General features: G+C 35.5%; 1 protein-coding gene across 3 annotated transcripts in view; it reads left to right on the forward strand.

The window, feature by feature from the left end:
• LOC138692058 (zinc finger protein 664-like) overlaps positions 1-17,309 on the forward strand; it is a 213,484-nt gene that overhangs the window by 190,572 nt on the left and 5,603 nt on the right. Inside the window, exons 1-4 of one of the 3 annotated variants that reach the window (XM_069814921.1) lie at positions 11,514-12,320; positions 12,504-12,601; positions 13,186-13,323; positions 13,647-13,726. In XM_069814921.1, the coding sequence (XP_069671022.1) occupies positions 12,509-12,601; positions 13,186-13,323; positions 13,647-13,726 (311 nt within the window). In that variant the 5' untranslated portion in view covers positions 11,514-12,320; positions 12,504-12,508. Of the gene's footprint in view, positions 1-11,513; positions 12,321-12,503; positions 12,602-13,185; positions 13,324-13,646; positions 13,727-17,309 lie in introns of those variants that run through there. The other 2 variants (XM_069814920.1, XM_069814922.1) reach the window with 2 other exon arrangements.

The raw sequence follows: 17,309 nt of genomic DNA on the forward strand, positions 1-17,309 counted from the left end.
TCTTTTATGTATCCCCAAAAAAAAAGAAATCCAGTGGGGTTAAGTCTGGGGATCTGGGAGGCCATGCTATAGGTCCACCTCGACCAGACGTAACCTCTTGTGCAGAACATCGTGGATAGTTGACTTTGGAATTGCAAGTTCCCTGCTGGCACGGCGAACAGACTTACACGGGCTCCGTTGGAAAGCTTGCTGAATTCTGTCGACTTGCGCTTTTGTCACTTTCTTCCCGCGTGGTGTTTTCTCTACAAGAGAACCGGCCTCAAGAAGCTTTCTATGCCAAGTTGTTATTGTGTGCCTATCTGGTGGTTGCTTCTCAGGCCACTGTTGTCTAAATCTTCTCTCCACTATCTTCGGATACTTGAATTCGGCAAGCCAATAGCAGCATTGAACTTTTTGTTGCACTGTGAACGCCATTTTAATTACAGCTATGTCAACAACAATGACCAAATGTTGCCAACATCACACATAAAACTTAAAATGTCCCTCTTTCATTTGCTGTAAATTTCATTTTCATATCTCCATTATTACGAGAGTTATTAAACTTTCTTATTGGTAAATTTTGTCCCGGACACAGTGTATACCAAGCATATTTCAGTTTTATTTGAGATTTATTGATGACTTGTAAAATAATAATATACAGATCTTCAGTCTGATTTAATTAAATTTACAATTTTGTTTCTCGTAAGTCTGGATTTGTTAAATTAAAAATGTTACTTTCATACTATGATTTAGTTCTCATGGCATCAACTGAAGATGATTTACAATATTCAGTACACAATTTAAATATGGTCAGTGAAAAATATAACATGGAAATTAATATTGAAAAATCGAAAATCATGTAATTTTGTGGGAAATTCCTTGTACCAAGTAAATTCTGTTTGAATAATAAAATAATAGAAAGAGTAATTACCTTCACCTACCTTGGCTATACACTGTCACCTTATGAAGAAGTAGATATTGCTGAAAAAATATGTAAATATAATAAAACAATGGGGATCGTTAATAAAATCATGAAACCTTCACTAGTATAAAGAAACACAAGAATAGGCTTGTATAAAACCTTAGCACAGCCAGTATTAAGCTATGGTGGTGAAGCGTGGTCTGTGAAGAATAAAGATGCCAGTAGAATAACAGCAAGTGAGATGAGGTTTGTGAGAGCAACAGCTGGATATACTCGCTGGGATCATAAAAAAATGAGGACATTATCAAGAACTTCAAATAGAACGCATTATACAGTTCATCAGCAAATATGAACTTCAGTGGAAGGGTCATCTCGAACGAATGAATCGATGCAGAATTCCAAATGCACTGTTTCATTACCATCCATATGGCAAGAGATCTCTAGGCCGTCCAAAGAAGAGATGAACTGAAAATTCTAGTTTGAGACCGTAACAGGCCACTTAGCCTAATACTTGTTAGGAAGATGATGATGATGATGATGATGATGATGATGATGATGATGATGATGATGATGATAATGACTTTCAAACTACATTCTTCGTCTGGTTCATTTACTTTGGAAAATTGATTGTTTTCAATTACGTGTTTTTCATTCACATTTCGTTCTCTCTAATTCGTTTTAATTGTGAAAGTGAACAAGCGGTGACTTCTACTTTCAGACATTATTATTATTATTATTATTATTATTATTATTATTATTATTTTTATTATTATTATTATTATTATTATTATTATTATTATTGTTATACAGAAGTTATTGATGCAATAATACTAATGATTTACGTAAAATGTTATTCAAGCAAGGAAAAATAAGAATTGATATTGCAAAATAGTAATATACGTTACAAGAGCGGTATGTTGACGTTTTCATGTTCGAGGAAAAGATTGAAAAAGCGAAACGTACTTGAGCTTTTTTAATTTCCGAGAACATGAAAACAAACATACCGCTCGTGTATCGTACATTATTTTGTGCGAAGATCGTTTATTACATACCTGAAAGACGAATTTCTAATTAGTTGTAATGAAATCTCCATGTTGGTTACTGTTTAATGACGGCAACTTCGGTAAACCAAAATATTTTTCTTCAACATTGTTGCTATAAAATGTTTTCTGTGTTTACTATACTCCAGCAGGCCGTGATATACGTCTGTCTTTTTTTCCCCCCCAGTCTATAAATGCGAACTTAAAACAAACGGTAAGGTTATGTAATGATTTATTTTTCATTTTAATATTTTAACAATATTATTTATATAACATATTGCAGTAATAACATCGGCATCTGGAATCTTGTTGATTTTGTCACGGCTTCCTTAATGTTACTTGTATCAGGAATGCAATAAGTTTCGTGGAGTAGTAGACTTTACTTAATTTTTGCAAATATTTAAAAACAATAATTAACATTGCAATTTAGGTGAAATTGCAGTGGTAAGTTTCCAGTTTATAATTATTACTATGTTAAACGTCTTTAAAAATAATATGTTAAAAGCCTAAAGCAGTAAAATGAATGTCGCGCTTAAGCGGTAAGAAGAGGGAAATTGTTATGTGTGTTACGTTGGGAATACTGAATGTGGTATTTCACACTTACCGCGTATTGGATCTGTGCGGAAAACAAGCAAATACGCACGATCTCGCACAAAAACTATTACATAATGCAATAATTATCAACAAGTATAATAAAATAAATATGTTACCATTTTAACATACGTAATCAAGACAATCTTATTGAATTTGGTATTCCCAAGAAACTAGTTCGATTAATTAAAATGTGTCTCAGTGAAACATACAGCAGAGTCCGTATAGGTCAGTTTCTATCTGATTCTTTTCCAATTCACTGCGGGCTAAAGCAGGGAGATGCACTATCACCTTTACCTTTTAACTTCGCCCTAGAATATGCCATTAGGAAAGTTCAGGATAACAGGCAGGGTTTGGAATTGAACGGGTTACATCAGCTTCTTGTCTATGCGGATGACGTGAATATGTTAGGAGAAAATACACAAACGATTAGGGAAAACTCGGAAATTTTACTTGAAGCAAGTAGAGCGATCGGTTTGGAAGTAAATCCCGAAAAGACAAAGTATATGATTATGTCTCGTGACCAGAATATTATACGAAATGGAAATATAAAAATTGGAGATTTATCCTTCGAAGAGGTGGAAAAATTCAAATATCTTGGAGCAACAGTAACAAATATAAATGACACTCGGGAGGAAATTAAACGCAGAATAAATATGGGAAATGCGTGTTATTATTCGGTTGAGAAGCTCTTATCATCCAGTCTGCTGTCGAAAAATCTGAAAGTTAGAATTTATAAAACAGTTATATTACCGGTTCTTCTGTATGGTTGTGAAACTTGGACTCTCACTCTGAGAGAGGAACATAGGTTCAGGGTGTTTGAGAATAAGGTGCTAAGGAAAATATTTGGGGCTAAGCGGGATGAAGTTACAGGAGAATGGAGAAAGTTACACGATACAGAACTGCACGCATTGTATTCTTCACTTGACATAATTAGGAACATTAAATCCAGACGTTTGAGATGGGCAGGGCATGTAGCAGGTATGGGCGAATCGAGAAATGCATATAGAGTGTTAGTTGGGAGACCGGAGGGAAAAAGACCTTTAGTGGGGCCGAGACGTAGATGGGAGGATAATATTAAAATGGATTTGAGGGAGGTGGGGTATGATGATAGAGACTGGATTAATCTTGCACAGGATAGGGACCGCTGGCGGGCTTATATGAGAGCGGCAATGAACCTTCGGGTTCCTTAAAAGCCATTTGTAAGTTAGTAAGTAAGTAATCAAGATAATCATGGATTGAATAGCACTGTATTAGAGGATGCGTGTTAAAGACAACTTTACAAATTTTTCACGATCATTCTTTGTGAAAGCCACAGAGGGCGGAGTAATGAATGAGAACATGCTGTATTGTATTACAAAAAGAATGTCTGTACTCTTAACGGAGTTTCGGTTAACAATGGTTCTGCTGTGGCCGCAAGAGTGTAGTACTATATGAACGAACCTATGATCATCTACGGCAACTACAAGCAGCATCCTATTCGCGACTGCATCCCGCTTTGGTGTGAAGACAACGACGAATTTCGCAGCCATCGCGTCATTACAAGTTTCGCCGTCGGTCCCGTGTCCGGCGTCCAGCGTTGGTTTGCGCAGACCTTAACTCAAATATTGCATTTCTGTGTTCACGTAGGCAAGAAACCTTTCACTTATGATGTGTTTCGAATGGGTTTGGCGCTCGGAAAATCTTAATATGCTTTCACTTATCCACACATAATAGAAACCATGCAGTTTTTATGTATTTGCAATCCATTTTTTGGTCCGCACATCTCTCTATATATTCACGCGTGTAAATAGGCGAGAAGCCATTCAGTTGCAGGGGAGGTGGTTTTTGGCTCTTAGAAATCTCAAAAGGGTGTACACACTTCCTGTCGTTAAGGGATTGGATTGTCAAGTTTGTGGTTTACGTTTCTTGAAGGAGGGAAGTCAGCAATGCTATGTTTGTGTGAAGATCTATAAAGAATTGTGTATTGTAAGCACTCAGGAATGCATTGCCACAAGCAAAAAACCGTACTAGTGCAACGACTGGAAAAAAAAATTGTTGACTACGGACATTTCAAAATATATGCACGCTCACAGAAGCGAGATACATTTGAAGATCCATATCTGACAACACGTACGAGTAATACATTACTTTCGAAACGAATGCGCGTGTACAAACACGCCAGAAACCATTCCATTCTGATACGTGTGGAACAGAGGTAGGTTATGACTTTATTTTGTACTCACAGCTCTGAACTGTGAGAGATCCGAAAAATCATTGTGCCTGGTAATAGAGAATTTATCTGACAATTTTTACTTGTTCAATAACATTTACGAAAGATAAGGGGATTCATTCTTGGAAGAATACGGTGAGTGCATTGCAGCTTTAGTACCAAAGACTTACGGACAATAACCTTGTGATTGGCACGTAAATCATCAGATCCCTGTTTTGTTGTCCTTCAAGTTAATCTTCGATTTGCAGTCGTTTCCACTCCAGAGCTGTCACATATACGTACCTACGTCACATCCACTATGAATCACGTATCGGTCAGAGATGGCGCTTTCTCGCAGCTTCGACTTTGAAACTTTCGAGAGTTGGTCCTAGTGACAAACAACTGACTATAACAAGATCACAGGTTTATAAGTTACACCTCAGCGCTATTGTGGAAAGAAATGTCTGGATCTCGATTACCTAAAATGGCAAGCACGCATTCATACTGGACAGAAATAATTTATTTGCTATGATATTATTACTATTATTATTATTATTATTATTATTATTATTATTATTATTATTATTATTACTATTACACTGATGTCAATTTACAAAAATTATTCTCCAACAATTTCTGATTCTAGTTAACTAAAGTGCCCTAAATTCGAATTTGTGTTTGTCTTTTCATAATCATGTTAGATTTTTCTGTAGTTTAAAAAAAAAATAAAAATTTGAAAATTGACAAATTTCATGATTAAAAAATTAAATTTAATACTATAATCTAAGTTCTATTATTGCTTTTAGGTACTGAAGGTTGCTGATACTAGGCCTCTATTCAGTTTTTCTTTGTCACGCCAGAATTTTCTGTAAAACTTGGAAATAAGGACGAAAAACTTCAAAATTTAAACAAGAGTATCAAAAAGTCATACAGCGTAAATTATACAATTCTAAAACATATTTTATCACCGCAATATAGGCCTAAATTGGATAGCATAAAATAAGATTTCATTTTCAAAAATGTTTTATGCTCGACCATGCCGAAATGTAGTAATTATACACCTGGTAGTAGCCCTTTAATGCACCTCACTAAGGTACACCTATTAATTATAGTTCAGTTGTTCAGCCAATGATAAATCACCATTGTACCATTATAAAACCGCAAATATCCATTATTCTCGGATATGCAATGGAAAGACAATTAGCGAAACGTCACGGAGGCTGGAAATCCAATACTGTCGCAGAAGGTTATGTTCTATTACTATAATAACTAGCGTTAATTGTAAATAATATTCAAATAAATTCAATTTGTCATCTCGTTTTTCAATTTTAAATCAATTTCTAGGTTATATCAATATAATGTTCATGTTATTCTCTAGATCATATCAAGGTCAATGACATTCGTCCCTCGGAAAAAATCAATACTTTCGCGTCTGCGCACATCTCACAATTTAGAAGGTCAGTTCCGCTCCTCACATAACCATAACATGAATACATATGAATAATTTCAAGTTAGAAATATGGTCGAGCATAAAAAGTCGTATGAAACTTGCCTATAATGGTAATTAAGACGCTCGTATGAAAATTATGAAACTCGCTTGCGCTCGTTTCATAAACAAACATACTCGCGTCTTAATTACTACCATTATAGGCTCGTTGCATAATGTACTATTACAAGCGTGTTTCTTAATTTCCTTTAATATGGTTCTTTCTGTGTGCATAACTGTAGTTCTGTGGTAGGCGTGGCCTTGATTGTTTCTCTTATGAGTCTTAATATTTTATTTTGTGTTTGGTCTAATTTTGTTAGTCTCTTTTTGTTAGCTGTAAAAATTTCATCACTGCCATATCTGTTGTAAACAATGCAGAATTATTGAATTTGTATTTCTTAAATAAAGTAAAATTCTCGTACCGGTACAGATCTCTGCTGTCAAGTTTCTATATTTCTAGTGAATATATAAATGCGATATTTATGTATATTCTATTTCCGTGAATCTTGAATTTGGTATTGCCAATATAGGGAATTAAAAACAAACACTGAAAATCCCTTTGTCGTTGATTGGTGACTTACTTCACCGGCGCAGAACTTAAACGTATCGGAGTCTTGTTGCTGCGGTAACCATAGGAGGCGAAATAGAAAGTCGCAATGCAAGAAGTGGATTCACCAACGCTATGTCTGTTAATTCTTCAGCCCGGCGCGATTTTTGAACGTACATAAATATATATATATATATATATGATTTTAAGATATATATATATATCTTAAAATCAGCCACACTGTGATGTATAGCAAAAGTAAAGTGAATTTTTCAACAGTAATCTCACTAGACGTTTTGATTTATCTAGAGAAAATCAAAACTCGAGTGGGATTTAATTGACTATTACACGATTAAAAGAAAGTATATAAAGATTAGAAGTAACGAAGTACTCCACTAATATAAAATATTAATTGACTTACGAAAATTCACTGTCTTCAAATGTATTATTGTACCATGTCAACATTACAAATATTACGCTAGATGCATGCTAGATGGCAGTAGTGAGCAATGCCTTCTCGTCGGGAAGTTCTCGATCTATTATACACGATGGCAATGTTACTAGTCAAGAAGTCTTTGTTGTTTCAGTTTCATTTTTATTAAAATGCAACTTTCCACTTCTATTATCCGAATCCCAGTAATCAACGTCACTTGACAGATGATTTTCAATAAATCTTAATATTAAACAATCTCTGATACGGGACTATCCATAATATCATATAGCAGAAGCTATAACATAACCTAACTAATATACTGTACACAAGTGTTAGAAAAGTTTTAATTAACGACGATGACATAAAAAATAAACATGAATAATTTTAAAAGGAATAATTATTGAATGTACAATTTTCAAATTTGAATGTGGTTGGTGGTTCAATTGATGTTATATTGGACGTGTGCGTAATAGAAGTGGAACTCGTTGATTTAGGCCTACATGGTGTATTCCAGTTATTCAGGATTTCCGAATGGTGCTCTTCATTTATTTGTAAATCGGATTTCAGAAGATGCATAGGTATGATAAGTGATTTTTTTTTTTTTCAATTCTTGTTCTTGAATGCCAATGCGAGTCATATTTGAAACTGCTGTGCATCGACTGGAGTGGTTTCTAATTATATATATATATATATATATATATATATATATATATTTTTTTTTTTTTTTTTTTTTTTTTGACGTCCAGACCAGCGCAGTTTCAAATGTTGGCAAACAAAGAAACAAATGCTAGGGACGCGATAAAATTGTGCGATAAGCAGCCATGATTGGTTGAAATACGTTCTTTCGTACCGTTTTTAATTGGTCAAAAGTAGTATGACGTACTAAGAGTGTAATAGTCAATTTAAAAAAAAAAATCTATGGTGAAGTTGTGCTTCACATGGTTCACCTATAAAGCCGCCTCTGGTTGATTGTTCAGGCTCACTAACTACTACTTCACATGTAACTCCTACCATAATTTGCAACTACTTCACGGCTGTCAGTTTTTGATGTATTGATGTTTTAATCGGTTGATTTGCAACGCTTTGTCAAGTACTATGGCTATCTAGCGTCCGAATGAGATGAAAGTGATGACATCAGTGAAATGAGTCCAGGGTCCAGCGCCGAAAGTTAGGCCTCCCCAGCATTTGCTCTTACTGGATTGAAGGAAACTTCTGGAGAAACCTAAACCAAATAACTTGTACAACCAGGATTTGAACCTGGCTCGCTCGTCACGTGGTCAACCATGCCGTTACTCCACAGAATTGGAGGAAGTATTGATTTCACTGACATTGGAATCAACCCTTAAACACACGCTTTCTTTCTCTCGGTGGCTTCTGTCTGGCAGCACGTGGAAAGGAAGATATAGGACGGAAATACAGTGGGGACAGCTCCTCTCAGTCTCGTGGTATGTCCCGTATAATCCATGTCTTCGGGATGGAAATGTTGAGAATAGCCCACACTCCCGAAACTGTAGTGGGTTGCCAATTTTCCCTGTTGATTCTCGTTACCCACGCTTCTCGTATGTATGCCTTCTTGAAAATTCTATAACGAACATATATAGGCCTACTGTGTTTGAAATATACAACCGGATACGTAAAGTAATTCATTAGACACATTGGATATTATACATATTTTCCACCATAGGGTCGACCTGGTTGGCAAGTTGGTATAGCGCTGGCTATAGTGTGCTTAAATGCGACAGTCTCATGTCTGCAGATTTACTGGCATGTAAAAGAACTCCTGCGGGACAAAATTCCGGCACATCCGGCGACGCTGATATAACCTCTGCAGTTGCGAGCGTCGTTAAATAAAACATAACATTTTTTTTTTTCCACCATAGGCTACAGATACTTTTGACCTAAAACTACTTATGAAAGTATTGAAATGTCTTATTTTCCTTGTTTTTTCTGTTACAGTAAGAAAAATTATACCCGAATACCACGCAGAAATTCATAATTTCAAAAAATAATAATAATCCAGACTCCAGTTAGAATTACACTTTAAATATATATATATATAAAAAAAGAAACAGTAAATAGTAGAGTTGGGCAACACGATTCATTTTCAGAAGTCGATTCCAACGCTTCAATCGTACATTACGAATCGATTCTAACGATTCGTTCACGATTCTTCTCAGTCTGCGATTCCAACTATTCTTTTGAATCGTCGCAAGACACTTTCCTTTGCAAACCACGCGTAGAACAAAAACGTTCTACATCTCTCGCATAGATGGCATAAGAGGCGAGACATTGGATTGTCTCTTTCTCATTGGCTGGAACCATTCAGCACAACGAGTTAGAAACAGAGGCGGCTCCTCAGGGCAGGCAGGGTAGGCTAAGCCTACCTCAACACATTTAGAAAATCCTAAAAGTGGATATTTATTAACTACCCCAACACATTTGGAAAACCTTATATAATTATATACTCTTGTCTAGGTGCTTAGAAATTCTTCAATTAACTATGAATGGGATTTTTTGAGGGTTAGTTGGACGTTGCTTACTACTGGCAGTTCGATTTATGCGACAAGAATACACTGGACAGATCACGATGCGTCAGAAGGTAGGCAGAAGCGAAGTTAGCCGACCTTCCACGTAACTTCAAAGCTGGCCCTGGAGTAAGCATTAAAAGAGATCGCTATTCTAAATGCTTTCGTAGCGCATGCGTTCTATGCTTAAGCCAGCGCGCTAGAAATCTGCCTGCCCTAACGAGAACTCACGAGCATTATCGAACACCTACGATTTGCGAAATTTCTGTTTGAAAGTTTCACGAGTTGGAACGTAGATTGTTACGAGTAGTATAACAGTTTGTAAACAGTGTGTTTTAAAAGATGTTTTTTTAACAGTGTATTTTAGAAAATGTGATTTTTGCAAGTACGTACTGTATATTAGTGTTATATATATTTGGTGATTTATAATTAATGTAAGTGATAACAATAATATTATATTATGACTGATATAATAAGTAAACTGTTACGTTGTCCGTTTTCGAGTCGTAATGACATTGAAAAGAGAAGTATTTTGGACAATGGACGACCCACTCCTGCATTAAGCTCTGTTGTTCATAAAGTCAGTGCTAAAGGTGCAAGAAAATTTAATCCTTCATGGTATGAAACACTACGAAATGGAAATATAAAAATTGGAGATTTATCCTTCGAAAAGGTGGAAAAATTCAAATATCTTGGAGCAACAGTAACAAATATAAATGATACTCGGGAGGAAATTAAACACAGAATAAATATGGGAAATGCCTGTTATTATTCGATTGAGAAGCTTTTGTCATCTGGTCTGCTGTCAAAAAATCTGAAAGTTAGATTTATAAAACAGTTATATTACCGGTTGTTCTGTATGGTTGTGAAACTTGGACTCTCACTTTGAGAGAGGAACATAGGTTAAGGGTGTTTGAGAATAAAGTTCTTAGGAAAATATTTGGGGCTAAGAGGGATGAAGTTACAGGAGAATGGAGAAAGTTACATAACGCAGAACTGCACGCATTGTATTCTTCACCTGACATAATTAGGAACATTAAATCCAGACGTTTGAGATGGGCAGGGCATGTAGCACGTATGGGCGAATCCAGAAATGCATATAGTGTGTTAGTTGGGAGGCCGGAGGAAAAAAGACATTTGGGGAGGTCGAGACTTAGATGGGAGGATAATATTAAAATGGATTTTAGGGAGGTGGGATATGATGATAGAGACTGGATTAATCTTGCACAGTGTATGGACCGATGGCGGGCTTACGTGAGGGCGGCAATGAACCTGCGGATTCTTTAAAAGCCATTTGTAAGTAAGTAAGTATGGTATGAAACACATAAATGGCTAACAGGAAGTGAAGTTAAAGCTAAGCTGTAGGTGGTCACGTTTGTTATTGTAATCTAAAGAAGGTACTTGGAATCAGATCATATTTGTAACTCGGTAAGTCTAAAGAGACTTGAAAAGAATTTGAATCCAATTTCGGAAATGTTGTCTGAACAACAAGAGTTGCAAGACAACAGTATAACAATAAACTAGAAAAAACCGACAAATTATGAGACGGCTCATTGATGTAACAGTATTGTTATGTAAGCAAGAGTTAAGTTTTCGGGGGGGGGGGGGCATGATGAAAGCGAGTTGTCATTGAATCGCGGGAATTACATAAAAATGTTCTGTAAATTTTGCCTACCCTGGACATTTGACTACGAGCCGCCACTGGTTAGAAAGAGAGTTCTATCTCGTTGATTCAGCATAACCTCCATTAGTCTACAAAATTACCCAAGATAATGTTTCTAAATTATAATTTATCAACTGAACCTATTACGAAGTACATTTTTTGCAAATTTCAGGTTTGTGTTCATTATTTTCCACACTTATTCAAATGCAGTATTTTGATTTCACTCTCGCTCGGGAGTATTCGGCACGGTTCGGAAATGTCCGCTGACAGGTTACATCAAACAAGTAAATAGAATCGTGGGTTACGATACCATGTCAATTCGTTACTATTCTTTTGAACGACGATTCGTTGATGCCACGAATCGATTCTTACGATTCTTTATTATTAGTCGTTCGAATGAACGATTCGTTCACGAATCGTCCCAACTCTAGTAAATAGTATCTGTTCACATGAACTAGCATAGTGAAGCAATATGGCTGACCGCGCATCAACACTGCAATTACTCGCCTTCACGATAGACAATGATGTTACATAGAGCACTGCTGTCCTATTCTATTATAATTACATCTGTGGTATGAAGCTAAACCAGGGCAACGAGGTCGATAATTTGTTTGCAAAAGTTCACGGAATCTTTATGGGGAAAGGAATGTAGCTCCGTGACCCATTTCTTTTAGGGCTCATACAGATTTTTCCCTTAGAACTTCAGGAAAATCTTAGGCAGGATGAATTTGTATACAGATATTGTGCATCCGTTTATAATGCTGGAATCATTAGCATATCTGATCCAGAAACCTTTTTGTCACGGCCTTCTATGTTAGTAGCTATTCAACTATCTTAATTATACTTTCCAGAAAATTAATTTATATAAATTTGCTGTATAGAGCTAATTATTCTGTGCTAAGTTAGGCCTTAACTAGTGCTTAAGATTTACGGCTCAAAGCAGGTATGTAAATGTAAATATCTCAATGCACAGTGGGCACTATACCGGTACTGTTGCATTGTATTCCGCACAGAAATACACATACTGTACTAGGCAGATGTGGACTTATTATTGCCAAGCTAGTTAGTCTATCTGAATAATTCACATTCTGCATATTAACTTATGTTACTTAATTTCCATTTTGAGTCGTAATGGACGTGATCAAGATGGAACCTGGGTCTGACCCAATGGATATACAGACAAGTGGTATCGCAGATGTAGAAGAGAAGAAGCCTTTATCTGAGGTATATTGAGAGCAATTACTATTTATTATCTAAATGCGTCATTTATAACTAGGAAGCGCATTCCTTTGTAATTAATTGTTCTTTTTCCATGAGATGAAACACAACTGAAAAAGTTGAATATTCTGAATGTGAAGTTCCAAACGGAATTTTATTTCACATAAAACACACATACTCAAAATTGTGTGAATAGTTGCTTTCAGGAAATATATATTAAAAACACAAAAATGTTGAAGTTTTTCTTGCTTCCATGAATTTTTAGAAGAACTTTTAAATAATTTAAAACTGAATCAATACCGGTATTAACTTAGCTTATTTAGAATAACAATAACCTTTATGTTTTATTATGGGTCTTTCTGATCATATTGCAACAAAATATCATACAATAAATATATTCTATTACTCGTATGTATTTCGTTACAACGTTTCTTAGATAAATTAATTTACTATTGGTTTTGGAATAGGTACATATACGTTTGTTGACATCAATATTAATAATAAAGTGTAGGGTCTTTATAAATAGTTACGGGTTTTCGTGAACAACTTTTATACTGTTTTGTCTAATTATTTTGTTCTTGATGTTGCAGGAAGGAAATTTATTAGGATTGGACGTCACTAAAATAAAAACTGAATGTATAGATCACAGGTATGACATGAAATCGGAGATAGTATTTGAGGAATCTTCAGTGCCAATTGACTTTCCCATGCTGAAGAGTGAAGCTGAGGTGAGTGCAGTCTATGAAGTGTGTTGGTCGGTAGTTCTCTCTCTGTTACTTTCTGGCTGATGTAGCTGCTACAGTCATCCTTGTGATAAATTTTGCCCTGACCAACTTTTAAATTAATTGTTTTACTAGCACTGTTTAATGTGTTTGAAACATATACCGTACTTGCTGGTAATCCATTAGTGTCTAAATGGATGCCCACATCCTTCACAAAATATTTCCATTTCTGACTTTCCTTTAAAGATTTGATGAGTTGTACAATTTTGCTGCCTGATTTTCATGTATTATTGTGCTCTGTGTCTGTTTTACGTAATCTTCTGCTACAGGAAGAGTTTTGTGAGTTGGATCAAGTGAAGGAGGTCAAACTGGAAGTAACAGCAGAGGAGAATGAAGTCTTAACTGAGAGGTGAGTGTAATATACGAGGCCCTACTTTGTTGTTGGTTTTACTGCTTTATTTAAATAATGACAACATAAACATATTTATAATTTGTACGTGATTATTTTTATATGAAAACTGCAGTTTACCTTGCGGACATAAATGCTTCAATGATATCATATCCTATCTCTATCACGAACACCTGCCCTACCACTACTTTACCACTCCTACAACTGCCAACTAGTGGAGCTGATGTTGCTGCTGTCGAAGAAAATACCAAGGCATAGACCTGCCTTCAACTTTTCATATTTAATGGAGAACAGTTCACTGACCATTTTCATTGACTAATGGAATGTACTCAGGAAATATAGTTCCTGTTGTTTTATCAGGTCTGGTCCGGCAGTTCTAGTAGGCTTTTGTGTATAGCTCTGAAGGAAGTGAGTCCTACTTCTCTGCAGCATGTCCATCACAGATCCTGAGTTTAGATGGGATGTTCAGTTCAATTTAAAGATTCGTTCACAGCGAACCAGTTCGATAGTGAGATTAGTTCAATAATCTAGTTCGATTAGTTCATTTAGTTCGTCTGAGAAAAACTGACTCATATTATCACTTAGTTCATTTGGAAAAGCTGATGTAATTAATCATTTAGTTCGCTTGAGATGGAGAGGAAAGCTGACGCAAATACATAATCAGAAAATCGGTATTATTTTAACTTTGAAAAATGGTAACTTGTAGCCGATTTAAGTGAACACCATATTTTAACGTTTTGGTGGCTACTTCATTCACACACAACCCCAGAATGTCTGGAGGACTACACCTGCTGTTGGTCGACGGGTCCATTGGACCTAGCTGGGAGATACTTAGACTTCAACAAACAAAATTTGATAACACAATCCCAAGGGAAAAAATGGAACTCTCTGCATCATAATCCACGGTTAATTCCCGATTTACCACGAAAATCGTCTGTAGCTGCATTTAGATTGGCAACAGGCCGTGATTGTTTGGCCAAACACCTCCATAGAATTGGAAATATCAGTCCCCTAACTGCCCATTGTGCAACTCAAACCAAGAAATGGATTCGGAACACCTCAAAATCTGTGCTTCAGTGGCTGGTCATGATAATATCTTTGAAAAATATTGGAGTGCAAGAGGTCAAATGAGTTTATAGTCAAACGCCTGGCATTAGAAAACAACAACATTTTAAATTTGAGGATAATATACTTAAGCGATAATTGTTTTTTCTTAAAGAATAACTGATTTTAGGGAAATATGATGTTAACATTGCTTACTGTAGGCCAGTGTTTATCACAACATTTCTTTTAATTGAGAGAAAGTAACAGTAATGCAGTATCAAAATATTTCAGCGTTGCAAACGTTGATTATTGTGATTAAAACCACGGTAAAGTGAAAGCTTGAAAGAAAAGAAATATTTTTGAACTGTAAACTGTATAATCTAAACCCAACTCTCAAAATTCTTAATATAATAATAATAATAATAATAATAATAATAATAATAATAATAATAACGTAAAAGCAGGAAATAAAATAATAATCCTTCTTCAGACATACACATTTGGGGTACCGCACAAAAAATAACATAATTGAACAAAATTGTATTGTCAGCAGAGGAACAGATGGAGTCTCTCATTAAAAGCATCTTAAAAATATGCTCCTTTATCACATCTATAATGCCGAGGGCGCCGTTAGCAATAGGGGCACAAAGAGGGCGTGTCCCCCAATATTTGGTCTAATTGTTTATTATTATAATAAATTTTGATTATTAATCTGTTTACATGTGTTTAATAGCATATGTTCTTTACGCAATCAGCAGCACAGATTTAAATAAATAGCACCCTTAAACTTTATGCAGTCTTAAAGATTTCGATTTTCTTTAGTTTCTAATTTCCCCCTCCCCCCCAAAATAATATAGCTAACGGCGCCGATGAAGCGAGAATCTATATGACAGATATTACATTCGAAAAATAGATCGAATGAAATTTAGGAGATGAATATCCATTCATTAACTGTTTTCAACAGGAAGTTCCGAGTTGCGAATTCGGGACCCAAGTGCAGTGGTAGAGTTCGAACATGTTAATTATTCGTACACAGTATCGATCTAAAAAAACCGTAACTATTACAGTTACTTCACTTTTAAAGAGAATTCCAAGTAACATTTAAAAGAAAATGTACGTAACTGGTCACTAACGTAGCGATTCTGAGTGTAGAAATTAATAATGTGTTGGAATGCTTAGATCCTGAAGCCTACTATTTACTTCAATAAATTAAAGACAAGTAAATAATGTATTTGCGGATATAATATTATGGGAGAGCATTATGGTCAACGTGAAATTGTGATTTTGTAATGCTTTTCCATGAAACGATAACGGATAGATATTGTAATAAAATTTTATTAAGGACCAGTATCGTTTAATGCTTGTCAGACTTAACCTCAAACCATTTCTTAATATTGGCTACGAACGATGTAAACACAACGTAACCAGACTGAACCACTCATGCTCATGTGCTCTTAACCTCAAATAGAATCGGCAGGGTAATGAACTCTAATACAGTATTATTGTCCGCATTTTATAAGTTGTGCAGAATGTTTATGAAACACCTAATTTAGTATCTTTATGGGTCTGAAGGAGTAACATTATTAGCGTGTTGTGAAAGACGGCCCAACACTCCTCTCGTTATGGGGACGGCTTCACACAATGCATTTCTTTTTCTCATCTAGTTCGCGAACGACTTACGCAGATACAACTCATCTAGTTCGCGAACGACTTCCACAAAAATTTCGAACTAGTTCATCTAGATCACTTGAACGATTAGTTCAATTCGAACTAATCATTCGCTAACTACCCATCACTAATCCTGAGCTCTAACAAGGAAATTAGAAAATCTACGTGAATTTCATTTTTTGGATTTAGAAATTCCATATGATTATTATTATTATTATTATTATTATTATTATTATTATTATTATTATTATTATTATTATTATTATTATTATTATTTAATTTGTACCATAGTTGTTCATTTTATTGTACTAATTGTATCACTGTCTTGGACTTCTATTGTCCAATGTCTGTTGTCCAGCACATAAACATTAATAATTAAATGAATAATTGAGGGGTTTGCGAATTGAGATACACGCAATCTGAGATTTTAAAACGCACCTGAATAAAATGTTATACACGCACCCAGCTCTGTCCTGTAGGTATGTAAATACTGTGAATTTTATTAGTAACAACAATGTAATTTATTCTTCCAACAATAATTCCTTTCTACAATTCGCCTTAAACGCTCTCGTCAACAATAGGATTTTCACTCAACACAATATTCGTTATAGCATTCCACCGACGACAATAACAATTTACTTGGACTATTACAAACAACAATGAACTGTTAATCTTAACTAATATTTACAAAGCACTATTTACAAATCAGAACTATCAGTTCTCAGTTCACAGATCTTCTATCTCAGTCACTCGAGTTCACAGTATCTCGAACCACAGACCTTCAGAGACAGTTCACTGTACTCGAACTCAGGTCCCTCCAACTGCGGTCCACTGCACTCGAACTCAGGTCCCTCCAATTGCGGTCCGCTGC

This window comes from Periplaneta americana, chromosome 16, assembly GCF_040183065.1.
Source record: "Periplaneta americana isolate PAMFEO1 chromosome 16, P.americana_PAMFEO1_priV1, whole genome shotgun sequence".
NCBI classification, from domain to species: Eukaryota; Metazoa; Arthropoda; class Insecta; order Blattodea; family Blattidae; genus Periplaneta; species Periplaneta americana.